A 19,640-nucleotide genomic window follows, 5' to 3' on the forward strand; every position below is an offset into this window, starting at 1 on the left:
ACAATCAGCTATGGCCTACAGCCTTCTCTCAGCTTAGCTTCAGGGGTAGGCAGCTTAACAAGCTGGTTCAAAGTCTGGGATGGACAAAGCTTGCAACTTCTGGAGAAGTTTCAAACCTTTTCTCTCTTGGCTCATAATTCTCTAGTGGTTGCTGACTTTGCTGTGCATCTCTGTGGCTGATAACCCACGGGGGAAGAGCCCACCTGGTAAATATTTGACTGGATGAGTTCATCCAAGGGCAGAGTCCTTAGACATGGGAGCTATGGGGGCTACAGTGTTCGCTAGTGCTCTTTCTCCTCCCATGAGCTACCAGAACTTCTCACAGGCATGTGTGGGAGTCACTGGCTCTCTGGGAATAGATTGGAATAGATTGAAAGTTATACAGATGCTTCTGAGCGTTCAAGGGGGAGCAGAGGGGAGTGGACAGATCTGCCAGAGGGGCTGTGAGCAAAGGTCTTTGGAGTACATGAAAGCCCTACAAGGAGGGGCAGTAGGAGAAAGCCCTGAGGAGGGTGATGGGGGAGCAGAAGCGTGAGTGGGGCCCATGGATAGCAGCAGAAGTGGCAAGCGGGGCCTTGGCGGTGGTGTGGGGAAAGGGTGCTTCTGTTTTGTCGTGTTGGCCAGTGTGCGATGACCTTTGGATGAGCAACCAGTGAAGAGCACACAGTTTACTTGCCTGATAAGTGCAGGGAGGGACTTAGCCTGGCCCTGCAGCTAGAGGCCAGGGAATCTATATAAAGTGCAGGTGGATCTGGAGGGGGACCTTGCTGCTGTGTTTGGCCCATCAGCTGTGGAAAATGTTCCGCTTCTTCAGTCACAGCAAGTGCTATTTGCAAGTGAAGCGAGTGCTGCAGGGACGGGAGCAGGCCCCATGGCCGGCACACCATGTGGCAGCAGCCCAGAAGGGCAGGTGAGTGGTAGTTTTTGGAGTTTGCCTTTTGGGATACAAGAGCACCTTTTCCTTTGCCTCTTTTGAGAATCAGGGCAGAGCACTTGCTTTCAGCTGAGACCCAGCAGAAGGGCCATTCGGATTGCTGCTTTCTGGGTGGGGACTTGACTTTCTCTGGAGTGAATTTCTGGGCTTTGCTATGCAGACAGCTTTGATGCTGAAGAGGGATGGGTATCAAGTCCACCAGTAGCAGCTGTAACCCATGCTGAGATGTGCGTTTGTGGTGTGGAGGAAGGAGATGGAATTCCTTGCTGGTGCAGAACTGGGAAGGGACAGGAGCACCATGGGGACAAAGTGGTAATTTAAAGGGATCTAGATGCATGGGGTTATGAATAACAAAATGTAACAAAATAATCGCAAACCCTGATCCTGGGAGGGAAAAAGCCTGGACTTGGTAGGGGTGTAGGACTTAGCAGTGAAGGGGGCAGCAAACGAGCTCTGAGTTTGCAATCTGATAGGGCTGCATAGGCAATGATATCCTGTCCCATAGCCAGCCAGGGGGGAGTGCTTCTCTAAATTTTGACACAGGTACATCTGGAATATTGGGTTTAATTTTGTGTCCATCCTTATTTGAATGGGGCTAACACGTGAGGGCATTACTGAGAAGAGTCACAAGGTAATCCAGGGAGGAGGTGTAGAGCTAGATTTTGAAGAGCTAATTATGTACAACTTGGCTAAGAGATGTTATAATTCTGATAGTAACATCTAGGGCATATACTTCTTTATACTCTGGCCTGATTTAAGACTCAGTGAAGCCAAGGTAAGATTTTTCATTGACTCTCAAACACCTTTGAAGGCAACCTTTTCAAGCCAGTTAGTTTACTTATAGTTGTCTCCCCATGGTTGTAGAGAGTACATGCCTAGAAAAGCTAGGGTGAGGAATTAAGAGAAGTACAAATTAGACAGGATACCAGGTGAATGAATTTCTGGTCTGTTAGGCTGTCAGGCAACATCCTGAGGGAGCTGATGGGAACCCCAGCAGTGTGTGCTGGAAAAATTCTTCACAAGCTGGAGGATCAAAAAGGGTATTCATTACTAGGGCTATTTTTATTATATAACTCAAGGGACCCTGCCCTAGGGAGCAGAAATTAATTCTACAGGATGCAGGGCATGAATGAGGGCTCCTTTCTGAGGCATGAATCAGAGTTATCAGGTTTTTTACATGTGTAGAGAGGGAATGATGTTGCTGCTTTCAGGATGTCTTCAAGAAGGGCATCTCTGAGAAAGGCCATGAACTTAAAAGATTATTGCCTTGAATGAATTGATGTCTCTTTTCTGCCCTTGATTGGGTGAGTGTGGGCAGACAATTACCATGGGCCCCAGGGGTTATGGTGTCTTCTCTATCATCTGTATGTGCTTGGTGTAACAGGTTTTCAGTCTCAGTGTCTGGTGTCCTGCCATTGCTTGTGTGTGTAGACAGCTGGCTGTGTGCCCCCTTGAAGTGTCTCAGGTCTGTTCTCTGGCCTTGAATAGATGAGCATGGGCAGCCAATTACCATGGTTCCCAGGGGCCTGTATTTGGTTGGCATAATAGGCTTTCAGTCCTCAGGTACTTAGTGTCTCCTCTGTTGTCTGTATGCATGTACAGCTGGCTGTGTGCACCCTTCAGACATCTGGGATCTTTTCCCACCATGTATCAAAAAGATTGGCAGTGCTCTCTTTGTTTGCAGTTTTTCCACCATCCCTGTGGATCGCTCATCCCGATCAGACTTGTGGCCAAAGGATGTGGGCATACTGGCCTTGGAGGTGTACTTCCCTTCACAGTATGTAGAGCAGGTGGAATTGGAGAAGTATGATGGTGTGGAAGCAGGGAAGTACACGCAGGGCCTGGGCCAGAGGCAAATGGGCTTCTGCTCAGCCCACGAGGACATTAACTCCCTCTGCCTGACTGTGGTGCAGAGGCTGGTGGAGCGCAGCCACCTCTCCTGGGACTCCATCGGCCGACTGGAGGTTGGCACAGAGACTATTATTGACAAGTCCAAGGCAGTCAAGACAGTCCTCATGCAGCTCTTCCAGGACTCGGGGAACACTGATGTTGAAGGCATCGACACCACTAATGCCTGCTACGGTGGCACAGCCTCCCTCTTCAATGCTGCCGACTGGGTGGAGTCCAGCTCCTGGGACGGTAAGTGGGGTCCAGCAAGGCCTGGTCCAGTGTAAGGAGTGAACGGGCTCCAGTCAGTCCACCTGGCACTCTCTGGAGTCCAGCCAGGAAAGATGGCAGATGACAACTAGGTTGATATTGGTGAGCAGGGGGAATGGATGAGCTCTGCCTTTGCCTCATGGTTATGATACTTCAAATTTTTGTCCCTCAAGCTTCTAAATCAAAGCCCTTGATGCAGACTGGATTTGATCATGAATTAGCAGTGTACCCCTGAGTCAAATGGAGATATGATGTCACTGTAGTTCTTGCATGAGGCCTGTTTTTATGGAGGGAGTTGTAGAGGGCACAGTGTCTCCCAATTCCTGGCCATGCCATCCTGGGAGCAGCTCTGAAGAACACCTCTCAACAGCCTTCCCATCTGCAGCTGCTTAGTAGCACTCCTGATGGCTGACAACTGCTTTGCAATGAGGGAAGGAGAGCAGCTCTGGTTGGGAGCAGGGTGGGGGCTGGCTCTACAAATTATATAAAAAGTCCTTATCCCTTGCTGCAGGGCATACCAGAAGATGGTGGGGGCTGGGAATGAAGAAAATCTGAGAGCCAGCCCTGCCTGCACCACCTATGTGCTCTCAGATGTGTCGAGGAGTTCATGGGGTAATCCTCACCAAATTGGCTGCTTTGGCCAGGAGTCAGGGAAGTTGGTGTTGAGGCCTGCCAAAGCAGGAGGCACTGCCTGTCTAGGCTAGCAGTACAGGGTCTTTAAAGGAATGGCAGGAAGGGGACTCCCTCACCCAGTAGGGCCCAGCTCCAGCCCCACAAGCAGGCTGGACTTAGCTTGCTCTGACCTGGAGCCATTTTTTAATATTAAGGAATTTCTCCCCTACTACATAGATATTGCTCCTCTCTCTGTGGAGGTCAGTCTGCATTCAGTGGAGGTTGGCATGAGACCAACACTTCCATCAGATCCCTGCTTTTACCCCATTTTGTAGGCAACCATCAGTCCTTCTGGATCATGGTGCACTCTTTAGACAAAACCATTGTCTCCAAGGCATTGTCTCTTTGAATTGGCAGGTATAGGTTTGAACATAGCAGCCATGGGGATGGGTGAGGGTGGGTGTGCACCCTGGACTCAGGGTATGTTCATGTGCGCATGTTTGTCATGAACATGTGGGTAAATACAGAATTAAATGGCATGAGTTACGCCTCAGGACTGCATAGCTGCAGACACACAACATGCTTCTTATGGACTACATTGACTTTCCCCCATAGTAAAGGTGGAACAGGCAGCCAGGGCACAGCCTTACACTGGGGTCATCATGTTACTTCACGATAAAGTTACCTTTCAGAAAACGAGGAGTCAATATATGTTGGTACAAGTTGCACCAGGGTATCAGTTGTGTGTCCTCTCTCCTAGTCAGTGTTATCCTGTTTAAAACAAACCAGCTCTGCTGCCACCTAGAGACCAGGTGCTATCATGGCAGTCAAGTTTGGGAGGGCTGGTCCTGTGTCTGCTCCTTATTATAGAGCAGGGATGATAAACGTGCAGCATGTGGGCCTCTGATGGACATGGCTGTAGGGAGTTGGGGAGGATCCCCACACTGCTGCAGCCACCTAATTGCTACTGGCCCCGTGATCTGGCCTGCAAGAAACCTGCAGTGCAGGACCTGGGCTGACTTTAACTCCTGTGCTATAAATGTATTAGGGAATAAAATCCAGGTAAATTACTATGCAGTAATCCTGGGGCGTGTCTGCTCTTGGTGTAGCTAGAAAGCAAAAAAAACAAATAGAAGAACGTGTGGAATGAGCGATTGCAGGAAGGAGGTGGGACAAACAGGTGTTGTGTCCACCCAAATTCATGGAAACCCATGCAGGGCTTCCCATTCACATCTGCTGATTGTTGCTTGCAAATGTTAACGGGTGCAAGTCACAGCTCCATGATGCTCCCTCAGCCTAATCTCAGCTGCTGTAACATGTAGCAGATGGCAGATGCTGGCATATGCTCCTAAGGGACCATATGCCAGCTGGGAATATCCCCTCTCTTGCCCCTAGCACACCACCAATAGCATCGGAGCATCGGAGAAGGCAGGTGTGGGAGCTGGCTGTATCTCTTGGGGAATCCCCCATGGCTGGGGAATCCCCAGCGCAGCACATGCAAGTGCCAAGCAGTTACTATGTCATGAGGAAGTGGGATGTATCTGCATAGAGCAAAGGTCCAGCTTCATCTCAGGAAGGCAGTGCCCAGGTGAGCAGCAGGGGCTGGTTTCCATTAAGGATAAATCACCTGGTATAAAAATGTAACCCTGGCGGTGGTGCTACCCGCAGCCATGTCCAAACTTTTGGGATCCTGGGATGCCCATAGGTCTTGGTCTACTCCCACTCTGTCTACAGGCTGGGAGCCACCATTCATTGGAGTGCTGTCCTGTGGTCCTCCTCTCATCAGACCACACACTAAATAACTATTTACAATAATTTATTATTTACAATAATAACTAAGAGAGTGACAAGTTCAACATCCCATAAATAACAAACAAAATACTTTCAACGAGCTCAATAATAATCTATAGCAGCAGATAAAGCAATGACTTATCATATAGCAAAAGCAATTATGTTATTAACTTTAACACTCAGGCAACTTATAACAGGTATATACACTTAATCAGCTAGGTCTCCACAAAATCACTCTGCCTGCAGCAAAGTAGCCCACTGGGGAGTGGGGCTCGTCTGCCTCAGAAGAGGGGTGGCGATACTGTCATCTGGACAGAAGATGGAGGTGCTTGTCAGGACCTTGGGTGTGGCTGCTCCGGAGACCAAGGTTTCTTCTCTTGTCCAGTCTTTCCTGGATGCCTACAATCAATCACACCATTCCCCAGACACTTCCCAAGGCAGCTTCCCTGTTTGTGGCACCTGGAGTGCCCCTTCTCAGCTGTACTTTATTGAGCTCTCTGCTGGAGCTCCCACACAGCCACTGATTCCTTACTGCTTTCTCTAGCTCTCCCAGAAAGCCTCCTCTAGCAACCCCTGTCCCCGATCCCCTCCCAGTGACTCCCTGCATCCAGGGATCTTAAGAGTGGGGAGGGGAACCCATTTGCACAACCCCTGCTCCTTTAGTAAAGGATAGCAGGCGATTCTGGGTATTCAGTAGCTGGTGGCTCCTCTGCCCTCAGTAGCAGCAACAATTCTTCTGCCAGTCGTCTTCTCAGAAGCAATTGTCCTGGTAGCAGCCCCCTCAGAAGCAGCCCTTCTCTGCACAGCTTCAGCTACCCTCTCCCCAGCTAGTGTCCCCTGTTTCCCTGGGCTTCCTGCCTGGAGTTACAGCTGTGCATTCTGTGTGCACAGCCTGCTGCAGAGCCTTGTCCCAGGAGTGCAAACACCCTGATTGAGCTTGCAAGCTTGGAGGAAACCCTTCAGCACCTTTACAAAAATAATGTTTGTTATAAGTTCCTGTTGCTTAAAACAGGGCTGTCCAACTGGTGACCCATGGGCTGCGTGTGGCTGCCATGGGGTGGTTAACACCAAACTCTGGGCTTCTCCCTGGCTGTCACCTCTCTGCTGCTACCAGGATCTCTGAGCTTCCCCTTCCTCCAGCTTCCATTTTCTGCCCCTGGAGGTGGGATGGGTGGTCTGTGGGGGCCTGGGAACCCTGTGGCCTGCATGGGGGTGGGTGGAGGGTACTGAACTGCCCAGATGGTTGGGGTCACGGGCCTGTCATGTGGCCAATGAGATGTGGCCCAGGCCACTCAGAAGTTAGACAGCCCTGTTTTATTACAAAAGAGATGTCCTGAGTAGCGTAATAGCAGAGGGGTGCCACCTTACTCCTCCACCCCCTCAAATCCTTGTGGCTATTAGATGCTCTGTCTACAACATCTTGGCATTGTCTCAAGACCCCTATTATACTAAGTACCTACACTCTCAGGGAGGTGCATTTCTGAGAGAAATATTGTACTACAGTGATTTCTTAAACATTTTGACCTTGGCCTCAGTCTTTCTGAGAAGTAGGCACCACAATCAGTCTTTTAGGTAGTTTGTCAACAGTCTTTACCGTTGGTTTCCACCCCAATCTTCACCACCCTCCTCTCCTTCAAAATTGAGCTTATTCTTTTTGCTTGATTTTATTTAATATTTCATTTTGGCTTGAAAGGCATATTATATTATTCTTGGCTTCTGTAGCTTAAAAGGATCTGGGATGTCAGCTCTGGTGTGTACTGGTTTGGGGAGGAGGAGATACTTGTTGGTTGTTACAGATGAGGCCTTTGGTCATCCCTCTGACCAAATGGGCAAGGATGTTAAATATTTAAGAAAGGTTTCCTTTCTATAAGATGTTAGCCATTGCTGTTAAAGAGGTCTTAACAAGAAGTAACTAGTTTTAAATAGAACAAACCCTTTGCCTTGCTTTGCAAGCTTCTTGATTTCTGTGATATCATAGATTCATAGATGTTAGGGTCGGAAGGGACCTCAATAGATCATCGAGTCCGACCCCCTGCATAGGCAGGAAAGAGTGCTGGGTCTAGATGACCCCAGCTAGATGCCTACCTAACCTCCTCTTGAAGACCCCCCAGGGTAGGGGAGAGCACCACCTCCCTTGGGAGCCTGTTCCAGACCCTGGCCACTCGAACTGTGAAGAAGTTCTTCCTAATGTCCAATCTAAATCTGCTCTCTGCTAGCTTGTGGCCATTATTTCTTGTAACCCCCGGGGGCACCTTGGTGAATAAATACTCTCCAATTCCCTTCTGTGCCCCCGTGATGAACTTATAGGCAGCCACAAGGTCGCCTCTGAACCTTCTCTTGTGGAGGCTGAAGAGGTCCAGGTGCCCCAGTCTCTCCTCATAGGGCTTGGTCTGCAAGCCCTTAACCATATGAGTGGCCCTTCTCTGGTCCCTCTCCAGGTTATCCGCATCCCTCTTGAAGTGCAGCGCCCAGAATTGCACGCAGTACTCCAACTGCGGTCTGACCAGCGCCCGATAGAGGGGAAGTATCACCTCTTTGGATCTATTCGTCATGCATCTGCTGATGCACGATAAAGTGCCATTGGCTTTTCTGATGGCTTCGTCACACTGCCGACTCATGTTCATCTTGGAGTCCACTAGGACTCCAAGATCCCTTTCCACTTCCGTGCCACCCAGCAGGTCATTCCCTAGGCAGTAGGTGTGCTAGACATTTTTCCTCCCTAGGTGTAGCACTTTGCATTTCTCCTTGTTGAACTGCATTCTGTTGTTTTCTGCCCACTTGTCCAACCTGTCCAGGTCTGCTTGCAGCTGTTCCCTGCCCTCCGGCGTGTCCACTTCTCCCCATAGCTTTGTGTCATCCGCAAACTTGGACAGAGTACACTTCACTCCCTCGTCCAAGTCGCTGATGAAGACATTAAAGAGTATCGGTCCAAGGACCGAGCCCTGCAGGACCCCACTGCCCACACCCTTTCAGGTTGAAACCGACCCATCCACCACGACTCTCTGGGTGCGACCCTCTAGCCAATTCGCCACCCACTGGATCATGATTTCACTAGTTCTCTGGTCATCATCCAAATCCTCCAAGCTAGACCACTCCTGAATTTCTCACATAAAAAAGGAGGATAAAATATTTTCAGATAAAAAAAGAAATGTTTTAGTGTCCCTAAACTTCCACCTTCAAATAAGGAGAGGAAAAGAGGCCACAAACTCTATTTGCCTCCTTTGCTGGTCTCTGAAGAGTTCTCAAACACTAGCTGAGGATGCTTTCAACAATATCCCTCATGGGTAAGGAAGCAGGTGGCCATAGATGAAATACAAGGAAGGCGAAGTTTAACATTTGCTGTCATGAGGTATGGAGCTCCTTTAGCTCTATGAAGCCCACTGGGAACTTGGCCATTGCCATTGATTTTACTTGGACATAAGGGTCAGCAACAGTATAGAACCTATTAGTCCATGCAGTACAGACGACCCTCGCTATTCGCGGGGAGTATGTTCTTGTATCCCCCATGAATGGCGAAATCCACGAATAAGGTACGGCTGCTCTGGTGATGGCGGGAGAGTGGTGGCAGGCGTGCGGCAGGGGTGGGAGTGTGGTGGCAGCAAGCGCAGAGCTCCCAAGGAGCTCCTTTAAGTGTATTTAATAAGCAGGTTCAGCATTAGTGAATATTTGAAACTGCGAATGCTGAACCCACAAATAGCGAGGGTTTCCTGTATATAAATATGTAATGAAAGATGGCGGTTCCTCTCCCCACTGACAGTGTAAGGAGACGACTTGAACAGAGTTTGGGAAAAAGGCAGGATTGTTATCCTTGACTTACAGCTGGGAGATTGAGATTCAAAGAGGTCCCAGGATGTAGTCTGTTTTCAGATCTGGGGGTAAAAGTCTAGTCTCTTTAGTCCTTGTTTTGCCATTAAGACTTTTGAATGATCCTTCCTCCATGTCTGTGGTGTTACATGTCAGTGGAAAGAGATATGGTACTTAGGGGAAACCTGTGGTGAATTGAGCATGGCCCATAGGGGTAGGTGTCTCATATGGGATGTTGCATGGCTTCTCAGAGGGAGTGTAGCATGGCCTCATGGATTTGGGGGCAGGATTTATGTTTCAATTATCTATATCCTGAACACTTCTTTAATGTGTTATGTTCCTCCTTATGTATTAGCAAACTTGACTCCACTGTAGTTTTTGATCTGGGGCAGGGGCAAGGATGCATCCAATTTTTATGTCCTCTGTGCATGCTTACAGTTCAATCATTCTCTGCTCTCTTTCCTCCCTAGGCCGATATGCTTTGGTGGTCTGCGGTGACATTGCTGTTTATGCCACTGGGAATGCCCGTCCCACAGGAGGGGCAGGAGCTGTAGCCATGCTGGTTGGCCCGAATGCCCCTCTGGCACTAGAGAGAGGTTAGTATGGCTGATGGAGTGGACCTTTCCTAGGAATGTTTTATGGCTGACCCAGGCAGAAAAGACTCTAGTCCTAGGCTACTCTCAGGGTTAAGGACTGACATGACAACTAGGGAGACCTCTCTCTGGGCTGGAATTCAGGGACTGCTGCTGTTGTTATAAACTCGTCTGATATGCTTGTCTTTTTATGCACCCCAAGGCCTTGGGACATGCTATCTAAGGCTACATGTCTATTTTGATACCAGTTCCCCCTGCTTTTCCATTAGCTGGAATTTTTGGAGTTGGGAAGATATGTACACTTCATGGGTGAGCTGTCATGAATAGATTAGCATTGAGCCAAGATTGTGTTTGTAGTTTGAAATCAGTGGGAGCTGTACATCAAAAATGAGTTCATTCAAGTCCCTAATGAGGACCCCAGATGACTTTGTCTTGCTTGGTGATAGAAACCTAAAACATTTTATGCTTATATGCAGTCTAAGGAGCCCATAAAGGAGCTCACTGACATCTTGCTACAGTGGTAGTGATGAAATACCCCAGACTTGTTTGCCTGGGAGACATCAGCTCTCAGGGTCCTGAAGCCTCAAATGCAAAAACCTCTCCTAACTCACCTCTGCAGGACTTTCACAGATCATCTGATCCAGCTCACCCAGCCAGTTGCACCCAGGGCTTGTCTTTGGATGAAATGTCAATATCAAGGACACTATCAGCCCTCTTGCTATCTTGGATGGGCTGTTACCTCCTTAAGGCATGGGTCTGAGAGCTAGGAAAGCTCTGGCAAGACTGATATGACATGAGTCTCTCAGGATCTGCTTTCACTGCTCTCAGTTTCTGCTGACCGTGAAGTGATTCCTGAGTTAGCTTTAAAGTAGCTGGCATGGGCACTGCCAGCAGTGTGACTACGACAGCACAGAGACTCAGCATAAGTTGCAAAACCCATTTGAGAAGGTGGGTAAAAATCAGAGAGGTTCACCTGCACTGTACCCTGTGTAGCTCTGGCTACTCTGCAAGGGCTAACCTGAACTAGCAGGTTTAAAGCTAGCTTGGGTATGTCCATGAAAAATAAAGCCACAGCAGTGACTTCAGGGCAGTTATGGAATCACTGGAGTCCATTCAGTTCCAAAGTAGGTTAAGGTACAGTGGCTTAGGGAAAGGAGCTGATGGCCTGGTGAATTATCCTTGTACTCTAGTATCAGCCATTGACACACCTGAGCCTCCAAGTGGGCCCTTCCTTCCCATCATCTACTCTGATCTCCTTGAGATTTCTGACACCTGGCACGATTTGGATGGGGGCGCTAGCAACTTGAGTGCTGAGAGTGGAACACGAGGGCTGGGAGCAGGTTGGAACACGCAGGTTCTCCGAGGGTGCGCTGAGCCTGTATGACAAGCCCAAAGCCCCTTCCTGTCAACCTCCAGTGAAGCTGCTAACTCCCATCCTCAGGAGTAATCTCTGCTGGCAGACCACTTCCCAAGTGTCTGCAGCCTGCATCCAGAACTGAGTACCGGGACTAATGAAGATCTGCTGTCCTGAAGAGATCCTGGCAGACAACAGTTATCTGTGCATTTGTTGGCTCTCATCGTGGCTGAAGCAATGCAACATATACTGATCCAGGAAGCCATCAGGGTGGAGGAAATTACAGCTAGTATCAAATGCTGTAGTGTTTCTCCTCACCAACAAAGTATACCCAGCAAAGCCCATCAAATCTACTTTCCCTGCCCTACCCTGCCTTCCTATACAATAGGCAGCAAGTTCACTGCCTACATTCTTATCTTCAAAATACTCAGTGGCCTGAGCCCAGGATAGCCAAGATCTGCCTAAACCTGCTTCAGGAATAGTGCAGCAAACAGTTTCACTCCTTGACCACTATGGGCCTTTCTTCTGCCAGGGTAAGACAGTCTGAGACAGTGGAATGAATTCCCTCCAGACCTAAGGACTATTTTAAATAGCACCACCATATGCCAAGGGCATGTCTGTATTCTCTGAAGTGAATACAGAGCAAGCTGTACATATAGATCTTTAGAAACTTACCAAAGCAGAAGACTTGACATGGAATTTCTTCTCTGGGAGGATGAGGGACAGAATGAACCCTGTATGCCAGATATTAATTGTGGCACTTGATGCACTACTGGTACTCTGCCCATCCATGACAGTATAAGACTCTACATAGAGCAGAACAGACTATAAAAGCTGTAGGATAGATCCAGAACAGGAAAAAGGGCATAAGGGAGTGAATTAAGGGATTGAGTGAGTTAATTTTATTGTGGTGGGGTTTGGCTAGAAAGTGCATTGCAAGTTGGTATTCAGTATGGCAGATGGTTCGGCATTTGGTGTTCATTCCTTTGCTGTTTTTCATCCTCCCAGGTCTTCGAGGAACCCACATGGAGAATGCCTATGATTTCTACAAGCCAAACTTGGCTTCAGAGTATCCTGTGGTAGATGGGAAACTCTCAATCCAGTGCTATTTCCGGGCACTGGATCAATGCTATGCTGTCTATCGCAAGAAAATCCAGAGCCAGTGGCAGAAAGGTAAAGAGCTTAGCAGTCACCAGGCAAAAGTTTTTTTGTGAGTCATGTGACTCCTACTGTATCAGCCCATGTATTTTCCCCTCTCTTGTGGAAATCACAATTTGGTGGATTCTTTGCACTCTTCCCCATCACATCAGACTTCACTCTTTCTGTTTTGTTCAGGAATGGTGGTTGTCTCCCACTCCTCTTCTGTGTTGTGTAAGGTCTGTGGGTTTCCAGGTAGAGAAATGGAGGGGTATAAGGTTGGTGGACACCCAAGAGAGTTTTTCAGTGGAAGTCTGAGGCCTCCAAAAGTCAGTGAGATTTTGTGTAACTTGTTGCCTCCTGGTGGGGTTGTAGTTTATGGGTGTCATCTAATGCCTGGCTTACCTCTTGTATTTTGTTCTAGAGGGGATCACCAAACCTTTTACCATGGAAGACTTCCAGTTCATAATCTTCCACACACCCTTCTGCAAACTGGTACAGAAGTCTGTGGGACGGTTGCTGCTCAATGACTTCCTGGCAGCTCCCAAACCTGACACTGAGAGTGGCGTCTACAAAGGGCTGCAGAACTTCCGGTGGGTGAGCTTTATAGGGTGAGAGCTGTAGCTCTTCAGGGGAGTGTTGGTCCCTTAGCCTGCTGCCACTCATAGAGGTGGAATTTGGTGGTGGGATCTCAGGCAATGGGAGGAACTAATTTTCTAGTAGTGTCGCAAGGTGTAAAATACTTCACTTGTAGGGATTTCATGCATTCAGGGACAGAGATTTTTCTCAGGGGCTGTTATTTTCAGTAAGCATAGAAGCATAGAAAAGTTGGGCTGGAAGGGACCTCTGGAGGTCAGCTAGTCCAACCCTGTGCATGAGGCAGAGTAATGATGCTGAAATTGATAATAGGCATACCTGACTTTTATTTAGTACTTACCATCCATTTTTCCCCTTTTACAAAGGGAGTCAGTATCCCTGTCCCCATTGTACAGTTTTGCTACGGAGAGGGAAAGTGACTTGACCAAGGCACCAGCAGGCAGTGGCAAAACTGGGAATAGAACCCTAGTCCCAGTACAGTGCTTGAGGGTGCTGGTATTGTTCAGGAAGTAACATTATTTTTGACATGGGCTTGGAAAAGGAATGTGATTTCCTTAACAAGGGTGGCAGACAAGCAGGAGGGTAAGATTTCCCTGCCATGCTGTTGGATGTTCTGGTAGATGTCATTCTTCTCCCAGGGGTTGTGTGCATCCTGGCAGATGGCACTTCAGTACTAGGGTCTGTGAGCATGTGTCTAGGTGAGCTGGAGAGCATGCCCCAGTGTGGTGAGATGTCTCCTTTTAGGGATGGGTGGGGAGTAAGGGTTGTGGGTATTTCAGGTGGGTGCTGTTTCTCTAGCAGGAACTATGATGTTGGGTCCAGTAGAACACCTACCTCTGGGGAAGCATCTTCTCAGGGAGAGGCCTGATTCTGTACTGGCTAGGTGGGGGGAATTTTTGAGATGATTGCTAAGTGCAGTTTAGCAGCTTGTAGTGCAATGAGTGAGATTTCTCAAGTGGCTGCAAGTGAGTAGTAACAGAGCAGAAGAAGATGCATTACTAACACAACTTAGGACTCCATTGTCTTCAGTGCTGTATCTATGTAGAACTAAGAAATGGCCCTGCCCCAGAGATCTGACAGTCTAAGCATAAGGCAAGAAACAATGGGTGATACAGACTGGGCAGCATAAAGATGCAATGAGATGATCCTGCTCTGCAGGATAGGCAGCAGTCTGAGGACCCCAGAGGCCTGGCTGAAGCCAAGAATGTTGTAGGGCTCATGGCAAACAGGCTGTCCTATAAGATATAGGAGTGGGGAAGGAGATGCTGCAAAGTACTTTGGCTCAGCAGATAGTAATCTCTATAGAAGAATTTAGGGGCGCTTGTACATGTGATGGTTGTCACGATGTACACATGATGAAAATGTCATTTGTGTGGCTTTTAGCCACACAAATGACATTTTTGTCATGCGTTGACAAAAATAGCACCTGACTGGGGCTGCCCAGGCAGGTGCTAGCAGGCTGGGTGCTGCCCCAGCTCAGAGGCAGCACTTGGTCCAATCCGACTGTTCCCTGAGCCCACCCGGGGAGCATTGCCCAGTGGGCTTCCAGCAGGCAGGCTTGGGGAACAGTTGGATTGGGCCAGGTGCTGCCTCTGAGCTGGGGCAACACCTGGCCCACTAGCAGCCCATCTGGCCAGCCCTGGGGGGTGCCGCTGCTGGAGAGGAAAGGACCAGGGCTCCCTGCAGCTCAGGGACACCTCAGCTTGCTGGCAGCTCACCCCCTGGCTGCAGTCAGGCTCCAGCTCTGACAAAAAAAAAAAGGATCGGGCCCCTTGTCTTACCATGACAGAAAAATTGAAATGGTAGGGTTCAATTAAAAATTCACCGTTTCAGTTTAGGAGGCATAGAATAAAACCCTGAGGACTAAAACCCCATCACATGTACAAATGTCCTAGGAGTGCAAGCAGGGGGAACTGCCATTGTGGATTGCAGACATTTGCAGACTCTGGCCCTGGTACTGTTCATACAGCTTTGCCAAAGTCCCTGAAGTTGTGTGAGCGAAGGCAGCCAGAGCCGAGTTTGGAAGAGGTGTGGCTAATGGTGCCAGCAGGGATTCAGGTTCAGCTTTTAAGTCTTAACAGATCAGGGCTTTTCCCAATCTCCTTCTCTGCCATGGTTTTGAAGGCTTCTTGCTCATGAATGAACAATCTCCTCCTCTTCTGCAGTGGTAAAAAGCTAGAAGACACTTACTCTGACAAGGATGTGGAGAAGGCATTTCAAAAAGCAAGCCTGGAGATTTTCAGCCAGAAAACCAAGCCCTCACTGCTCCTTTCCTCTCGCAATGGCAACATGTACACCCCTTCTGTCTATGGGTGTCTCGCCTCTCTCCTTGCACAGTGAGTCACTCCTCTGTGGGACCCCCTTCCCCTGCTTAGTCTGCCCTCTCCCTTCTCTGATCCACCTCCAACTTCTGCCCTGTCTTTGCAGCCTAACCTACCTCCACCAAAACATCTCAGATGCCAACCACTAATAAGCATAATGAAATGTAAGGACATTTATTAATGTCAATTAAGTTATGCCAAGAACCCTGTGAATGAAGGTACTACAGCCATATTGCTGCCGGGGACTCCACAGTCTCTGTGTTCTAGTATCTACTGTGATGGGCACAGTAAGCTATTAAGTGATATGTTGTCAGCAAAAGAAAACCAATAAGATGCCTCATACAGCAAATGCCTAAGAAGTCTAGTGATTCTTGCCCCTCTGAACCTTTTATCCCTTTAAAAATCTAATCCAAGAATGTTCCTGAGATTAGACGCACAATCCCCAAGTTGGTTCTGGCAGTGTTAGGGTAAGATATGAAATAGCTCATGGTTATTCCTGTGGAAATGACCTGCTTGGTTTGATACCCACCTCTCAGCTGGAGAGGGCTGGGGCAGGTGGGATCCCTCCCACCTGGGGTAGAAGGAGATTGCAGATGTGGTCAGAACCTGTTCAGTTAATGTGCTTCACGCCTGGTACATATCATGACTACAACTAGTTCTAGAGTTGGGATATCTGGCCTGTTTTTAAAGCAGTTACATAGGGGAGATTTGCACAGCACTGACTCAGCAAAGTCCCATGCCTGGACTGAACAGGGAGAAGGTACAGCCCCACACTCTGTTCTCTTATCCCACTGAGAATACTCAGCAATGATGTTTCCATTATGAGAAGCCCTTCTATATTTATGTCTTTCCTGCCCTGACATGAGCATAGACTCTAGTCCTCGCTGTGAACTGTGCCCTGTGCTGCTACTTTTAAGCTTCAGCCATTTTTGCTGTAGTTTTGCTTATAAATAAAAAGTATGGCTGCCGGGCTTGTTGCAATGAAAGGCTTGAAGGGACTGAGCTGAGACTTGTGCCGAAACCTGGCAGAGAGCCAGTTTAGGGGATTGCCAGGCACAAAGACAGCTTTCATTAAGGGTCTGATCCTGCTGGCTTTATGCTGAATTGCTGTTACTCCCATTCTGAAGGACCTTTGTCAGCTACTTAGCCCGAATGGAGGAAAGCTGAACAGAAGACTGGGAACTTTCTACATTTTTTCCTGAGGTTGCCTTTATATCTTTGAAACCTGGTGCAAAAATGGAGCCATTAAAGTGCAATACAAAGCTGGGGCTGGGAACGGATGTAGCATTTGCCATTATGAATGTTATGCCTTTGCACCCTTGTGAACATCTTCAGCTCCCAGAAAGAAGGGGGACCCCTCTAGAAAGGAACAGATTCCAGGTTCCACCCAGTCTTCTCTCTGGTGCTGGTGGTGGTGGGAGAGGCGGGGAGGGGAAGGTTGTTTTTTGTTTTGTTCTGGTTTAGCTTCTTAAATGCTTTACTCTGAGGCTTTCCTTTTCTTTTGATTTGATTCCATGCATGGTATAGTACCCCCAGGATTATGGGCCTTTTAGGGGAGATGAGTACCCCTTGTTTTGGAGCTGTTTGCTAGGGGTGCTCTACCTGTTTGCTTTTCTTCCCCAGGGCAGAGCCTTTCTTACCTCAAAAGACAGAGTCAGCACTGGTTTCTCCCATCAACTCCAAGTCATAGTGATATTTTTTAATCCAACCTCGTGTGTTTTAAGGGAGAGAACAGAAAGAACCAGATAGGTTTGTTTCCACTTGGTGTGGAAGATTGGGACAGGAACACACTCCAAGATAGGCAATGGTTTCCTAAAATCTGTACATTCTCGTGTCTACTCTGCCTCCCAGCTTACAGCTTTCCCCTAATCAGAACAGCATCCTCTGGTCTCCCTTAGTCTTATCACATGATTGATGCTCATCTGTGTTTCCACAGTTCCCAGAAGTGCTGCTCAGCTATCTAACCTCTGTGGGTTTTATACTGCACCATCACCATGGTAAAATAGCTTTGTGGGGTGTGATTGTCCAGCCCCTCACCATGGCCTCCTGGCATGGGGTCTCTTAGCTGCCATCCTGAGGCATGTCTGTGTTTGGTCCTTCTAGGCCTTCCTTAAGGGAATCTGCTGGTTTGGAAAATCTGGTGTTTCTTTCTTTGACTGTAGAACACGTTTCCAGAGGATGCTTATATAAGGATAGTGCCATGTTACCTCCCTATTTATCATAACAACCAGGCAGCAATGATATCAGCCACTCGCCAATCAGGATTCTGTAACCTGCCTCTATCCCTTCAGCCCCACAATTCTTTATGCCAAGGACGTAAGGATCAGAGAACAAATCTGCCTTCCCTTTGCCCTGCTTGCTAGTGGCTACCTACTATTGAGCCCAGGGAAATTTTCCTTCTGAAGTGGGGAAGAGGGAAAATCTTATTACAGACCACCAACTTTTTCTGGTTGCCCTAGTCCTCTTGCATCCAGTAGTTACTAGGTGTGTAGATCAGCTACAGGAAACATGCCCTTGCAACTGGCTTCTACATAGCTCCAAGAATTTGGGGTTCAGGTGTCTGGCTTGGCTGCTCTCCATCACTGGCTTACTTTGAATTGCTGCAGATGTTCTGCACAGCAGCTGGCTGGCTCAAGGATCGGGGCCTTCTCTTATGGCTCAGGATTGGCTGCAAGCTTGTTCTCCCTTCAAGTCTCACAGGATGCTGCCCCAGGTATGTCCATTCCTGTTGGCTCCCTCTTGTTCTGGAATACACTTGTGCAGTTGTGCACTGGCTGCCAAGACAACATGCTGCCCCTGTCTCTGGCCAGTCTAGTGTAAGCCAATGGGGAAGTTTCCCTTGGAATGCTTAGACCCCTCACTTGTAAGGCCCACCCCAGTGCTAAGTGCAAGGTCTTGTGTCATCTGCTTGTTGTACCTCCCTGAAGGAGGGTGCTGGTGTTCAGAGGCTTTGTATTGAATTGGGTTTAATGAAGGACAGATTCCACCCTGCCGCATCCAGGGGTTCCAGGCAGGACAGAAGGATTGCAACACATTTTACGTGAAATCCACCCAGGCCTGGGCTTGACAACAGCTAACACTGGCTGCTTCAAAGTATATGGGGCAAAGCCCAGGTATGACCACTTAAGGCACCACCTGCCCATGATGGGGGTACTTAATTGCAATAGGAATCCCTCAGGGGTTGGCTTAGATTAGAATATGAACTGATTCATGATGAAGGCACAGAAGGGTGTAATGAAACAAATGCTGGGAGTTGGGTTCATGTTCCCACGATCTCCACACCTTCATCTTGAAAGGGGTGTTGATATCTGGGCTTGGGCTACCACAAAGCAGGGAGAGATGGGATCCATTGCTTGTAGACTTCTGAGTGGGTTTGCCTAGCTGGGGAAGGAGGCATGGGGCACACAGGAATGAAATGTTCTTACAGTCTGGATGGCCATGAAGAGGAGAGATTTATGGCCTGAAACAACAGAGTTCCCTAGGGCACACTGTCACTTCCCTGGAGCTCTGCTCAGCTTACTTCTCTCACCGGGAGGTTTTCTGTATGCCAGGTTCCCCCCTGGACAAGCTGGTTTCCAGCCTCTCTGACCTGCAGACTCGCCTGGATTCCCGGAAGTGCATCCCGCCTGAGGAGTTTGCACAGATCATGAAGTTGAGGGAGGACACCCATCACTTGGGTACGTACTGTAAGATGGCTCAGCAGTCAACTGCTTCCACCATTCTCATGCCAGTGCCTCACTGGGGCTGTAAATTGGCACCTAAGGAAATGGCCTAGTTGTCAGACACTCTGGACCCCTACTTCTCTTGTCAAAAGTCCCATAGCAGCCTGCAGGATCAGGCCCTGACCCTGGATGTCTTGGAAAGGCTCACGTGAGAATCCCTGCTGCCATGTTGGTGTTGAGAGGGAGCGAATCCCACCTGGGTGTGTAGAGCTGCCCACAAGACAGAACTGCAGCCTGTTGGAGAGCACACATGAGCAGGGAGCTGCTGAAAGGCAGTAACTATAATACCTCAGAAAGTCCCTTTTAGAGACATGCTGGCAAGCCCCTACAATAGTTAGCACCAGGAGAAGAGTGGGTGTCTGTTCTCATGGATTGTCTAGATTCAGCTCCCAGGGTCTCTAAAAACCCTTCTTAATTGTGAAACCTAAGACAAACCTCATGATAAACTAGCTTTTAAAGTGGATGGATACCAGTCACCTTATAATTTACCTGGCAATTTTCATGCATTTCCTTTGACCCTTTGATGGACAAGCTGATTATAATGGGACAATATTCCACTCTTGTCAGGTTAAACTATAGGCAGCTTGTAATCACCCCTCTCTCCCAGCACCACTGACA

General features: G+C 48.5%; 1 protein-coding gene across 2 annotated transcripts in view; it reads left to right on the forward strand.

Moving 5' to 3' along the window:
- The first annotated feature begins 336 nt into the window (after positions 1–336).
- HMGCS2 (3-hydroxy-3-methylglutaryl-CoA synthase 2) overlaps positions 337–19,640 on the forward strand; it is a 23,847-nt gene continuing 4,543 nt past the window's right edge. Inside the window, exons 1-8 of one of the 2 annotated variants that reach the window (XM_006031940.3) lie at positions 338–910; positions 2,619–3,073; positions 9,769–9,894; positions 12,254–12,418; positions 12,807–12,975; positions 15,145–15,315; positions 17,907–18,013; positions 18,852–18,977. In XM_006031940.3, coding sequence (XP_006032002.1) covers positions 798–910; positions 2,619–3,073; positions 9,769–9,894; positions 12,254–12,418; positions 12,807–12,975; positions 15,145–15,315; positions 17,907–18,013; positions 18,852–18,977 — 1,432 coding nt within the window. In that variant the 5' untranslated portion in view covers positions 338–797. Of the gene's footprint in view, positions 911–2,618; positions 3,074–9,768; positions 9,895–12,253; positions 12,419–12,806; positions 12,976–15,144; positions 15,316–17,906; positions 18,014–18,851; positions 18,978–19,640 lie in introns of both variants that reach the window. The other variant, XM_025213609.1, reaches the window with a different exon arrangement.

The sequence above is a fragment of the Alligator sinensis genome, unplaced genomic scaffold (genome assembly GCF_000455745.1).
Source record: "Alligator sinensis unplaced genomic scaffold, ASM45574v1 scaffold48_1, whole genome shotgun sequence".
Taxonomy (NCBI): domain Eukaryota; kingdom Metazoa; phylum Chordata; order Crocodylia; family Alligatoridae; genus Alligator; species Alligator sinensis.